The 14,134-nt window shown below is 38.2% G+C and overlaps 4 protein-coding genes across 4 annotated transcripts; all 4 read right to left on the reverse strand.

The window, feature by feature from the left end:
• Window positions 1-6,166: 6,166 nt before the first annotated feature.
• On the reverse strand, window positions 6,167-6,651 carry LOC132112081 (histone H2B-like). Its single transcript, XM_059519673.1, has one exon. It carries the CDS (start codon window positions 6,600-6,602, stop codon window positions 6,228-6,230), a length of 375 nt encoding a protein of 124 aa, XP_059375656.1. The 5' UTR covers window positions 6,603-6,651; the 3' UTR covers window positions 6,167-6,227.
• A 101-nt stretch (window positions 6,652-6,752) lies between these two features.
• Window positions 6,753-7,489, reverse strand: LOC132112192 (histone H4). The gene has a single exon (XM_059519747.1). The coding sequence runs from the start codon at window positions 7,088-7,090 to the stop codon at window positions 6,779-6,781; it is 312 nt and encodes a 103-aa protein (XP_059375730.1). The 5' UTR covers window positions 7,091-7,489; the 3' UTR covers window positions 6,753-6,778.
• Window positions 7,490-7,925: 436 nt separating this feature from the next.
• On the reverse strand, window positions 7,926-8,552 carry LOC132111859 (histone H3-like). Its single transcript, XM_059519501.1, has one exon. The coding sequence runs from the start codon at window positions 8,386-8,388 to the stop codon at window positions 7,978-7,980; it is 411 nt and encodes a 136-aa protein (XP_059375484.1). The 5' UTR covers window positions 8,389-8,552; the 3' UTR covers window positions 7,926-7,977.
• A 921-nt stretch (window positions 8,553-9,473) lies between these two features.
• On the reverse strand, window positions 9,474-9,984 carry LOC132111979 (histone H2A-like). The gene has a single exon (XM_059519583.1). The coding sequence runs from the start codon at window positions 9,952-9,954 to the stop codon at window positions 9,568-9,570; it is 387 nt and encodes a 128-aa protein (XP_059375566.1). The 5' UTR covers window positions 9,955-9,984; the 3' UTR covers window positions 9,474-9,567.
• Between the last annotated feature and the right edge of the window lie 4,150 nt (window positions 9,985-14,134).

Below are 14,134 nucleotides of genomic sequence, written 5' to 3' on the forward strand. Positions count from 1 at the left end.
TCTCAGGTTATGAATGTAACCATAGTTCCCTAAGTAGGGAACGAGACACTGTGTCCTCTAGCCCCTTGCCATGCTTCGGATGCAAGCTTCAGACGAAGAAGAGAATGACGTGTTCTCCCGGTGCCTTTTTATAGTCGCGGCGGTAGTGACGTCAGAGGCTCTCGCCGCCCAACTTGTTAGTGTTTTTTCAATGTATGCTTCAGACACGGGTCACGACGAGGTGTTCCCCAAAGCACCCTCTAGAGGACGCAGTGTCTCGTTCCTTACTCAGGGAACTATGGTTACATACGTATCCTGAGACGTTTTCACTGTTGGTCTTTTTCAATGAACACATGGATGTAAATCTTATGTATTAGAGACTGAAATAACTTTGTTACTTATAGGCCTACATTTTTACTTTTGCATATGATGATGAATTTATAGCAGTGATACCCAAAAATTAACAATAGCTTCACATTAGTGAATGGAAAAACTGAAATACCAGTTCAAATATATTACCATGCTTTAGTTCTTCTCTCTCTTCACTGCAGCACTCCTCCACTCATCTCGTTTTTCTCGTCCCATCAGAGAACAGATCCATCACTGCCCCGAGTCTGAGAACAGATCCATCACTGCCCCCTACAGACACACCACACAGCTGCAGAAGACACTCCGAAAGACAGAAGAAAAGAAGGAAATGACAGAAATAAAGGTTTTTAAAATGTGTCTGCCGTGCAGAATCAGATAATGCTTGTGGACATTTAGTTCAAGTGCCTCAAAGAAAACTCACCGGCGACCAAAGCAAGCATCCACTGAAACATGCAAAACGTGTCACGTTCACATGCTCAAGAATGGATTAATGCAATTTTAGGTCCTTTACTTTTTAGTCTTCATATTTTTCCTCTTGGCCAACTTTTGAAGTCTCTTAGTCTTGATTTTCATTTTTATGCTGATGACAGCCAGATATATATTCACTCAAAATATGATGTAAATGTGGCTGCTTCACATCTTTCTAACTGTATCACAGATATCAAAAATTGGATGTCTGTTAATTTTCTATGTCTAAATAGTGATAGGACAGAAGTGTTGCTTATCGGTTCGCCTCACCAGTTACGCAGAGTGAAACCCGTAGCCTTGCATGCGGATAGCTCTGTTATACAGTTCCAATCTAAATTAAAAAACCTGGGTGTAATTTTTGATTCTAATTTAACATTTGATCTTCATGTACATAATACTGTTAAAGTTTATTTTTTTCATCTCAGATATATATCCAGATTACGGTCCATGCTGCCTTTTTCTGTAGCTGAAAAATTTATCAATAGAATTGATTATTGCAATGCATTGTTAGCAGCAGCATCAACATTTATTTTGAACAAACTTCAGTGGGTACAAAACTCTGCTGCACGTATTCTGACTAGAACAAGACATAGAGATCATATAAAACCTATTTTAGAGACCTTACATTGGCTACCTTTCAAATTTCGTTTTGATTTTATGATTCTTATGTTGACCTACAAGGCACGAAATGGACTTGCTCCTCAATATCTTTCTGAGCTTTTAATACCCTAAAAAAAACTAAAAACAATGGGTGATAGGGCATTCTCTTACAAAATAAAGCACTACACAAAATAAAGTTATAATTATCATTATTATTATTATTTTGAATTTTCAGTCCAGTTTTGTGTTAAAATTAGGGTCTGACCAAATAAGTCTAGAGAAGAGTTGTAATCCTGGCTGTGGATGGCATTCTCCTCATCAGCGGTCTGTGTGTAAATGTCCACAGCTGCTCAGGTGCTGCCATCTAGAGACCAGAAGCCACTGAACCCTCTCCAGGGCTCAAACACTTCCACAGATGTCAGGAAATATCAGAGACATGTGAAGCAGTCATGATAATTACATTAAAGGTGCAGCTGCAATCACAGTTCAGTGTAGCCTTGCAGTTAAAATCTTTGACTATAAAATGAAGCCAACACTGTTTTTTATTTTATTTTATTTTATTTTTTATATTATTATTTAGTTGATACATTCATTGTACACTTGAAGCTCTAACTTGAAGATGTTAACTAATGGACTGGAGTGCTTTGGATTATTGTGATGTTTTTATCAGACTCTCATTCTGACGGCACCCATTCACTGCAGAGCATCCATTGATGAGACACTGATGCAACGAGTAAACTACAGTACTTTCGTTTTCTTTTGTTTAGTTTTTTTTAATATTGACAAGCCTTCTGAGATGAGCTGTTTGATTAAGTATCTATACGACATCTACAATAACGCCATGGTGCAATTTGTGATTTAGAGGAAACACTAAACCACTAGCAAAAACAAAAAAAACAATCTGAACTAAGTATTGATTGTTAACCAAAGTAACGTATTAACCGTAGATTGCTAACCCTGACCATTACCTTTCATTACCATTATTTAATTAAAAAACTTAAGATGCTGTTTATTTATATCATTAGTACTTACGAGTTTAGTTTAGGTTGTGTGTACCTGTATTAGCCTGTAATGATAGACCTGTGATATCAGACAGCGGATAATTGCTGTCTAGCAGAAACATTTGTTAAAGTGCTCAGTAACTTACATTTGTCAGAAGAAAGGAGGAGGTATAGGGAATATAACTTTAGTGAAACCCCAAAAATAAGCATCTGGACGTACTTTAGGTTCAGAGTTTACTCTGTATGAGCTGAAGAAAGCACTTGCAGGGGTTAAACACACTTCACCAGGGAGAGATGATATTTGCTATGAGATGGTAAAACATCTATCAGAGGCATCACTAAATATAATTTAACCCTTTTTAACAAGGTGTGTGAATCAGGGAGGACTGGAAGCATGCTGTCATTGTGCTAATGGCAAAGCATGGCACGGATCATACTCAACCCTAGTAACTACAGGCCCATAGCATTAAAGGGATACTCCACCCCCAAATTGTGTGATTAATCACTTACCCCCATCTCGTTCCAAACCAATAAAAGCTTTGTTCATCTTCGGAACACAATTTAAGATATTTTGATACAATTTAATACAATTTAAGGGGATTGAGACTGTCCCATAGACTGCCAACTAAATAACAGTGTCAAGGTCCAGAAAATGAATGAAAAGTCATTGTCAGAATACGCCATCAGCCATCAGACGTGCAATCTGGGTTATGTGAAGCGACGGAAACAAAAATAACGAGGTTATTCAATAATTCATTTGCTGTCTTTTCATATCAACATATGCTGCGTATGCTCTTCTGTTTTCTTTCAAATCAGAGCTAAATACACATAGAAACAGCGCTTCCTTGTGGTGTGGAGGACACAGAAGAGCATACGATGATATGAAGAGACACAGAGGAGACGGTTGACAAAGGAATTGTTGAATAAAGTCATTATTGTTGTTTTCTTCACTTACAAAAAGTTTCCCGTCACTTCATATAACCCAGATTGAACGTCCGGTGGCAGTTTCATCCAAAATATCTTAAATTGTGTTCTGAAAACGAACAGAGCTTTACGGGTTAGGAACGACATGGTGGTAAGTGATTAATGACTAAATTGCCATTTTTGGGTGGAGTAACCCTTTAACATCAAATCTTTGCAAACTGATGGAACGTATGGTAATGAGCAGATTGGTGCATATCATTGAGAAGAGAATCCTTTTCTCCACATATCAAAGCGATTTCTGGAGAGGACGAAACACAATGTTGTGCTCTGTTAGGAAGCTGAAATTAGAAAGGCACAAGTAAACAAGGAAGGTTAGTAGGAGTATTTTTTGATGTTGATAAAGCATACGACATGATGCGGAAAGAGAGACTTTTAATACAATTAGGGAGAATGGAAATAAAAGGAAGAATGTATAATTGGATCAAGATTTTCTTGTTTAAAAGAACTATAGAAGTTGGAGAGGGTTCTGCATTTTCTCAGTTATATCCAGTAGAGAATGGAGAATGGTGTTAGCAGTCCTGTTCTGTTTAATCTAATGATTAATGACATGTTTACACAGATAGACGTGTAGATAGGAAGGTCCTTGTGTGCAGATGATGGTGCGCTTTGGAAAAGAGGTGTATGCAGAACGCGGTTAATGAATGAGGATCCTCTCTGTAGCGAAAACTCTGATCTGTGATCTGTTTTACAAACAGAAAAATCAATCCAGTTATGAATATTAAAATCTATGGACACAAATTGGAGCAGGTGTCAGTCGTTAGATTTCTGGGAATGTGGATGGACTCAAAACTGGATTTTATAATTCATTTTCAGAAAATAGTAGACAAAAGGTAAAAGCAGCAATAAATGTAATGAGGTGTTTGGCAGGAGTTAAATGGGGAGCATGTCGTCAATCTCTTAAAAGTGTTTACTGTGCACTGATAAGAGCAACTATTGATTATGGTAGTATGGTGTACAGTTCTGCATCTACAACACAACTTCTAAAGATCGAAGCACTGCATATGAGATCATCTCCAGTAGCAGCCGTTCAAGATGGGTGAAATGCCTCAAGAAATTCGAAGGCTCAAGTTAAAGATATTGGATTAATATGAGAAAGTTCGGAAAGATTGCTGGTCATATGAGTATAAAAAACTGTCAATCTTTGGATGGACTGCCAACGAAGAGGCACAGAATATGGCTATTAGTCACATCAATATTGCCCCTTCTGTGTCCACTTCAGCTTCTTTTCCCTTTGCCTGTAGTTGACATACAGCTATACGATGAGTAACAAGGAAAGAAATATGTTCACAAATATAGCAGTACAGCAAAACACTGACTGAACAGACTTATTATAGCATATTGAAATATACACAGTGATGTGTCCAGACCTTTCAGTGTTAAACAGCTTGATAAGTGGAATTTCAAAAGCAAGATATGATTTTTGAAGTAATACAGTCTGGTCTTATAGTAAATGTCCAGTGGGTCGCATCACATATGTGTGGAAGGACACGAGGAAGCAGATCGTCTGATTAAACAGACTCTGAAACATGCACAAACTGACTCTAAAGCAGAAGTAAAAGGGTTAATTGTAGGCCTAATAAAAAAAAAAAAATATTTTCTTAGAAAAAAAACAAGACTGATAAATATAATTTAGGATACAGGTGTGTTAAATAAAGTGTTCATTTTAATAATTATTATTATTTTTTTTTTTATAGTGCTCAAACTTAATGCACCATTTCATTGGTTTGCCAACCGCCATTAACACCAGAAGAAGAAGAAGAAGAAGAAGAAGAGGAGGAGTATAGTGGTCTCTCATCTCATTCATCCATTTACAAACAAGTGCACACTAAGATCAGCTCATTTGTGCTCAGTTGTGTTTTAATTGTGTTTAACTGTGCAACTCAACTTTTGAATCCTTTAAATTAGCATTATCTTATATCTTATTCAATTATTTTACAGCATTATTAAATATAGCTTTATTTAATATGCCTGAAATAATGTAAATGTCAATAAAAAAACGCAAATCAGAAATTTAAAAAATATTTCCTTTACTGGTCATTCTGAAACATCAAACTTTGTCTGCAATTGATAACCACCTCAGTCTGTGTTATATTCTAGATTTGTAAAAAACATTCCCTCACTGAACATGCACTGTTCTCCATCATACAATCACCAGAGCTGTGTGTGTGTGTGTGTGTGTATCATGTTTAACACACCGACACCTCGCTTCTGTTTTTAGTACACATCCAAGCATAAGAGAATGACTCTGTCAGTGTAATTAAAGTAACACATTTTTCAAAAAGTTGTTTGTTGTTTGTCAGACTCTGTGGTGACCAACTTCAGGGCAGTGACGGACCTGGACTTGAAGCGGTTTTATTTGTTAAAATAATAAACCAACAAGGGTCTTTATGTTGTCATTTATCAGTTACTTCATATCTTCAAGACTTAAATCCTCTTATGCACATTATTGCGGTTACTGTATTTGGGTGCGTGGTTGCAAAACTTAATTGTACACTTAACATGACTATGAATTGTTCAACTAAGTCATAGTTCCTGACTTTATATATTTGAATGTTTGATAGACTTGACGCCATTACATCATCGCCAAACACGTCATTACGTCGACCGTAAAAGAACTGGTGAAGCGTTTTATGGAATCGAACTGACCTAAAGAAACGGTTCGCGGAAAAAAAAAAAAAAGAAAAACTTTCCATCACTAACATCAAACCAACAAAGCACAAACTCAGGAATATATTAAACCAAAGATTCTGAACAGATTAAAGAGTCTTTAACCGAGAACATGGCGGCTCTTAAAAGAGCCTTTGTGTGTTGAGCTGCAGCGGAGCTCTACTTGGAGCTGGTGTACTTGGTGACGGCCTTGGTGCCCTCAGACACGGCGTGTTTGGCCAGCTCCCCGGGCAGCAGCAGACGCACGGCGGTCTGGATCTCTCGGGAAGTGATGGTGGAGCGCTTGTTGTAGTGAGCGAGACGAGACGCTTCACCGGCGATGCGCTCGAAGATGTCGTTGACGAAAGAGTTCATGATGCCCATCGCCTTCGAAGAGATCCCGGTGTCAGGATGAACCTGCTTCAGCACTTTGTACACGTAGATGGCGTAGCTCTCCTTCCTGGACTTTCTGCGCTTCTTTCCTCCTTTCGCGGCGCTCTTCGTGACGGCCTTCTTGGAGCCTTTCTTCGGCGCGGGCTTTGCTGGTTCAGGCATGATGCTGCTGGAGATCAAAACCTCACGAGACAATGATGAGAAAGAGCTGGACAGAGGCATTTATTGACTGGTCTATGCTAATTATCAGAGAGACACATTGTAACACTAAGTTAATCTCTTTAAGTGAGAGTGTGTGTGGCTCTGAAAAGAGCCGTTGGGTTTGTGGTTGTGGTCTTTTATCCTCCGAAGCCGTACAAGGTGCGTCCCTGACGTTTGAGCGCGTACACAACGTCCATGGCGGTGACGGTCTTTCTCTTGGCGTGCTCGGTGTAGGTGACGGCGTCGCGGATCACGTTCTCCAGGAACACCTTCAGCACACCGCGGGTCTCCTCGTAGATCAGACCGGAGATGCGCTTGACTCCGCCGCGGCGAGCTAGACGACGAATGGCGGGTTTGGTGATTCCCTGGATGTTATCGCGCAGAACTTTACGGTGACGCTTAGCGCCTCCTTTCCCGAGTCCTTTACCGCCTTTGCCTCTTCCAGACATGATGAAGACGTTATTTGTTTCAGTCGAGCGACGAAAACGATTAACAAACGAGTACTACAGAGAGGCGTTTTACATCTGCTTACAGGACCTGACTGAAACCAGCGCGCGTCACATGACGGTTCCCTCTTTACTAATTAGAGCAGGAAATAATGAGGTTTAATCCAAACCCTGATCTAACGACTTAATCCAAGTTTTAAAAGATTGCTTTGCCAAAGATTTAGAAGATCTTATCTGCATAATATTTACAGACATAATTGGGAGACGCTTTTAATCGGACTAACTCATCATTGAGCGGCAGGAACTACAGATGTCCTATCAGACAATAAATCAGTGGTTCTCAATTTAAGTAAACACATACTATAACCAAATTACTTGTATTTTCACCTTAAACATTGCAACAGACACTTTTGAGGCACATTAAAGTTGACAATTTTTAATACCTTAATATTAACCTTATACATAATTACACGGCTGTATTACACACAAGCTTAGAAAGTATATGGCATTTTTACTGTTAAATTAAGTATTTAACTACATAAGGGTGTCATTGCACACGGACGTTATAGGTCGTCGTCATTTTACCAAGACATGGTCACTGAACGAATCTGAACGAATCATTTTGGCGAACGAACTGAAAAGTGAATGAATCTCTTGAAATAATCATAATTACCACCACCACCACCACAGTATGTCAACGTTTTTGCACGTGTATAATTCCTTAGTTATTTGAATTAGAGATTAATAATGCGCAAAAACAGCTCATACAAACAACCGTAATGTTATATTGATTTAGAATCAGTTCCAGTGGAAACGGTCTCATTTGAGAGTGATGTGGGTGGCTCTTAAAAGAGCCTTTGGGGTGTGACGCGGCTGATGCAGCGGCGGGTTTAAGCGCGCTCTCCGCGGATGCGGCGGGCCAGCTGGATGTCTTTGGGCATGATGGTGACTCTCTTGGCGTGGATGGCGCACAGGTTGGTGTCCTCGAACAGACCGACCAGATAAGCCTCGCTGGACTCCTGCAGGGCCATGACAGCGGAGCTCTGGAAGCGCAGGTCCGTCTTGAAATCCTGAGCGATCTCTCGCACCAGACGCTGGAAAGGCAGTTTGCGGATCAGCAGCTCGGTGGACTTCTGATAGCGACGGATCTCTCGGAGAGCCACGGTCCCGGGCCTGTAACGGTGGGGCTTCTTGACGCCGCCGGTGGCTGGGGCGCTCTTCCGGGCGGCTTTAGTAGCGAGCTGCTTCCTCGGGGCTTTACCACCGGTGGATTTACGAGCGGTCTGCTTGGTTCTTGCCATCGCTGCAGTCTAATCACTTCAGAATACAAGTGTAACAGTGTGTCCAACACAGCTGCTTTTAAAGCATCTCAGGATGGCGTCAGGGTGCAGAAGCTTGTGATTGGCTGATGTGTGACGTCTGCACTGGACTGCTAGCCAATGACTGCGCATTTCCTGTTTTCAAACGGAGTACTGTTTGTGTTTCCCGCTTAAAATGCTTTGTTCCGTTTATTACTTTACGGAACAAACAAATACTTTATACTACTTTTACATTTATCCATTTTATGTACGCTTTTATCCAAAGAGATTCACAGTTGGGGGGAAAATAAAGCGATTCTTATTAAAGAAGCAAACAGACACAGGAAGTGCTTGGAGTACCAAGTTTTAGGCTTTGTCCAAATAAGTACAAGCTAGAAAGACAGGGAATAAATAAAGAGAAAGGAAAAAAGTAAATATATCTTTATATATTTTTTTCTTCTTAAATCAAAAACACGGTCAAATACAGGATTGTTGCAATAATAAAATGGTCAGACAATACAGCAGCGAGCTAAACAAGTGACAAAAACAAGTGAGCACACATCTCTACTTTTATAATCTTCAGCCCATTGTTCTCCCATGTCTCGAACACCAGAGATACCTCATGTGTGATGAACACTTGATATGTCTCATTACTCACATAATTATCCTCTACGAGCAGGTGATAATGACATCTCCTTGTACTCAGACCCAGCAGGCCTCACATGTGAACACTCACATAACATTTCATAATATCACAGCAATACATGAGTTAATATATGGTGTAAGTATGAATATAATGGATCATTGTAATTGTTCCCTCAAAACAGACTTTCTACAGTTGCATGTGCAATACTAACTTACTGGTCTTTCTTTGTGTGTATTTTTTTATCTATTTTTTTCTATCTTTTCTTCTATGTATGCATGTATGTATAGTTTTTGGTAAAAATAGTAAATAGTTTTTGGTTACCCTTATCAAATAAAGACCATTCTGGTTTGTCTGAAGTGTTTATTTAATTAATTAGTTGTACTTAAACTACAATTGTCTAATTTAGTTGATGTGGTGCATATTTAATTGCATTACGGTCTCTATGAACAGAATCATATTAGAAAAACGTTCTTCTTCTGACAAAATGGGTGGCTCTTAAAAGGGCCTTTGTGTTTCAGAAACCGGGCGGACTCGGTTTACTTGGCTTTGGCGGGTTTCTCGGTCTTCTTGGGCAGCAGCACGGCCTGGATGTTGGGCAGCACGCCGCCCTGAGCGATGGTCACTCGACCCAGGAGTTTGTTGAGCTCCTCATCATTGCGTACCGCCAGCTGCAGGTGACGGGGAATGATGCGGGTCTTCTTGTTGTCTCTCGCGGCGTTTCCAGCCAACTCCAGGATCTCAGCGGTCAGATACTCGAGCACAGCCGCCAGATAGACGGGAGCTCCGGCACCGACGCGCTCTGCGTAGTTCCCTTTGCGGAGAAGTCTGTGAACACGACCGACGGGGAACTGCAGCCCTGCTCTGGAGGAGCGAGTCTTGGCCTTCGCTCTCGCTTTGCCGCCGGTTTTACCTCTTCCGCTCATTGTTGAAAGATGAATAGTTCTACGTTAGAAATGCAGAAATAATGATTCTCCCTCAACTGAATTTAAAAGAGCGTGCGAGTCGCTCATTGGTTTAGAGCCTGTAAGATTTCAAACCAATCACTGAACTTCCCTCCAACACTGATCTCCAAAGCCACGCCTCCACAGCTTTCAGAAACAACACGACAGAAAACATTCATGAACTTGTGAAGGGATAACCTTTGTCGCATTTTTAAATAAAGTCAACATATAACGCATTGAGTCGATGTAAACTCAGATACATTCTTCTAATTTATCATTTTTTTGTATTTTGTATTCTGATGTTAGACAAAATATTTCTGATGACACTGAACTTGTGGGTCTAACGCTAATTAAACGAAATAATGGTTTGACTTTGGACAATATAAGAGATGTTCAGCTTCTTGATACATGGTGATGATTTTTCATTTATTTATTATGTGGAAAAGAGTTAAGGAGTTGATCACAAGGAAGCAGTAATAACGCTGACAATCCATGGTCAGAAGACAATTAAAAATGATTTAGTGAATCACTGGATGAAGAACATCCAGTAGATGGTATTTGTAGTAGTTCGGTGTTGATTTAGTGGGAGATTAGTGATGACTGTGTTCTACAGAACGATTCAGAAGCTCTTTTATCTCTGTGCTGTGTGTAATATCTATGAAATAGACAAAATAGACAAATATTGCTACAAGTGTGACTGCATCATAATTATTCATTATTAATATCATTAATAATGAATAATTATTATAAGATGCAGTCACACTTGTAGCAATATTTGTAAAAAATATTGTATTGTAAAAAGCACTAAACAAATAAACTTGAAATGAAATTAATTGAATTGAAAAGAAACCTACTGTTTAATTCAGTGGTTTTCAACCTGTGGGCCGCCAATTACTATTAAAAGAAATAATAATAATGTAAATAATTGTTAAATATCATAACATAATAACACAATTTCATATTTATATATATAATTAAATAACAAAAAATAAATATTAAACTGTAACTAAGGAATAAACCACCAATTTATATTGTTGCTGCATGTGCTACAGAACATCAGATTCAGACATGAATCATGTTTCCTCCTGACTGCTCCACTGACTGTCTACTCGCTGCAGAGCTCTGCCTGGAGCTGGTTTTCCCGTTTTGCTGGACGGTGCCAGCCCGAGTTATTTTCTGTTCATTACCTGTTCATTCTACCCATACGGAAATGTATATGTCCCTATATTGCTAACACATATATACAGATCTCTAGATATATGTTGATATAGGTTTATAACATATATAAATTTGGCATATTAAATTAGCATATTGACATATATTAATATTATGTATATGATTATTATTTATACAATACTGTATTTTTTGACCATATATGTAACCGATATGTTTAATTTATATATGCCAAACTATTCAAACAACATAAATTTCACATGCCTATGGTTTCCTTATTCATGTGTTTTCCTTATTTGAACAGTTTGAACTTTTATCAAGTCTACACATCCACATTTCATTTCTATCCCATTTTTGAATCTTTTATAAAATGTATTATTATACCTCTTCTCAATCGGCTCATAAAAAAAAAAAAATACTACACAAATTCTATTTGAAAACATACATTTTATTTTTTTCATCAATAGCCATCAATATCTATATGTAAGAAAGTACATACATGCACTACATATGCAGATGCATACAGAATAATATACAGTTGTGTTTGTCTTCAAAAATCTAGGGGTTCTTAATTTAAATGCATTTCTCTAACTTATGCAGCTATGTAAACTAGCATTCAAAGAAAATAAACTTTTGGTGCTTTCAACAAAGTTTGGCAGAGCTGCAAAAACTGATGTCACTGATGCCAGACATAAAAAAAAATAAAAAAAAAATAAACAGTTACTTCATAATAGTTAAGAAAAGTCATAATGTAAACACATCTGTGCTGTTCTAAAGACATGTGCCCATCTTGACTTCTGAGAAACACTGCCGCTCTGAGAGGCTCTTTTTATACCCAATCAACTAGGGGTGGCTAAAAAAGTTGTTTTAGTTTTCTAATTTTGCACAGCTTAACAATTTTTCTTTTTTAAATTAAAAATGTTTTAATAAAATGTTAATGTTTTACCTCTTTTATTGTATTTTTTTTTTATAACTGCACCGTTTAACATTTAAGGCTTAGGCATGTCATGTTCATTGCATTACATGTTTGTAAGCACATATCCATAACTTATATTTAAAAATATGTACGAAATTAATGAAATCATGTTTTTTGCATTTCTTTTTTTACATTTGTTTAGTTTATATCATGCATTAATTCAAGATATTTTGCAAGTAATATACATAATATAAGAACATATCATTTAAAATATGTGCACACAATGTTTTTATATGTAATTTATATATTGCATAAACATTAATCAAAATTATATCATATATATATATTTCATTTTAAATGTAAAATATAAACTAAGCCTATATAAAAACATATAAGGGACAGATATATGTCACATATATGTAAGAAATATGCTATGCATATATGTTTAGTTTGTATTTTGAACATATATACAAAGAAATATATTTAATGTATATTGAAAATTATATATGTGACATATATTTAAAAAAAAACACTATTATACATACATAAAATATATGGGCTACTTTTATATGTCAATATATGAAATTGGTTCCATTTTCTAATAGGTTTTATATATGGGCAGATATATATGTACATATATGTTTTCCCTTTCTATGTGGATATATTTAATATATGTATATTTCATATGTGTACATATATTACATTTCCGTATGGGTAGGGCTGTGCGATTAATAGAAATCGTCATAAAATCACGATTTGAGCGTGAGCGATTTCTAAATAGCTTTATAGCATGATTTTCCGCGGCCCTGACCTCCCGCACGGTATACTATCCGATCCAATCAGAACGCAGCGCTCCTAGCGCGAGAACAGAACAGACTGGGCATGTGCCCAACTCCAGGTTCACACACTGTCTGTGATGCGTGTGAGCTGAGAGATTCACGCTCGTGAATTATTTTAATGTGCTTTCGCGTTACATTAATGCGCTCTCGCTGCTGCTTATGGCTTTTTTGCCATAAGTATATAAATGTTGTTACACCTATACTATAGTGATTATTTTGACTTATGTCTGTTCTGGAGATGTTACTGTAACTTTTTGATAAAGCTCTAATTGGTTTTCATTTGGAAATATGTTTCAAAATCATCCTGAATGCATTTAGGACTGTAAAGCATATCCACGTGTCAAAATTGTGATTAAAATCGAAATCTCTAAATTTATCAAAGAAATCGCGATAGTTTTTTTTTTGTTTTGTTTTTTTTCATATCGCACAGCCCTACTTCCGTTTTGCGGGAACTTCGAACTGCGTCCTCTAGGGGCCACTTTGGGGAACACTTCGTCGTGACCCGTGTCTGAAGCATACATTGAAAAAACACAAACTTGTTGGCTGATGACAGCCTCCGACGTCACTAACGGCGCGACTAAATAAGCACCGGGAGAGCGCTTCACTATATCTTCTTCATCTTCACTGACTGTTTTGTTTGAAGCGTGCCTCTGAAAGAACTGGTAATAGCGATCTTTCTCTGTCTATCATGGCGACTACTAGCAAGCGTTTAGACGATGTGTGCATCCGTGTCTGCGTTATTTCACACCCGATGACACACGCGATCTTTGCGTTATTTGTTTGGGTGAAGAGCACGCACACGATGTCTTTGAGGAGGCAAACTGCGTGCATTGTGAGCGTTTTTTTCAATGGAAAAAGCTCCACTCTCGTTCGTCTCTCTTCTGAAAGAAAAGGGGAAAAAAGGCAGCCATCTGCTTCCCGCGGTTCGGGACTAAGAAAGAAGGGCGGCGGACGAGAGAGAGCCTCGGGAGGATGATGTTATATCTTTAACACTTTCTGATACTGAGGTTAGTGCTCTGTTGGGTTTTTACCCAGGAAAAGCAGGAGATGTTTGAGGATGGTGAAGAAGCTGAGGCTGAGCCTTCTCAATTCTCCTGCCCTGCGTATGTAGAGCTGTTGGAGGTTATTGAGCGAAAATTACCTTTTGACCATAACCCTCCAGCTCAGGTGAGCCTTTCATTTCTGCATGATCTCCATACAGAGATTAAAAATAAATGAAAGATGCCGTTTTCTT

Source organism: Carassius carassius, chromosome 2, assembly GCF_963082965.1.
Source record: "Carassius carassius chromosome 2, fCarCar2.1, whole genome shotgun sequence".
NCBI lineage: Eukaryota > Metazoa > Chordata > Actinopteri > Cypriniformes > Cyprinidae > Carassius > Carassius carassius.

Coding starts and splice junctions, on each gene's coding strand:
- LOC132112081 (XM_059519673.1), bottom strand. CDS start 6,602: ATGCCTGAACCAGCAAAGCCCGCGCCGAAGAAAGGCTCCAAGAAGGCC.
- LOC132112192 (XM_059519747.1), bottom strand. CDS start 7,090: ATGTCTGGAAGAGGCAAAGGCGGTAAAGGACTCGGGAAAGGAGGCGCT.
- LOC132111859 (XM_059519501.1), bottom strand. CDS start 8,388: ATGGCAAGAACCAAGCAGACCGCTCGTAAATCCACCGGTGGTAAAGCC.
- LOC132111979 (XM_059519583.1), bottom strand. CDS start 9,954: ATGAGCGGAAGAGGTAAAACCGGCGGCAAAGCGAGAGCGAAGGCCAAG.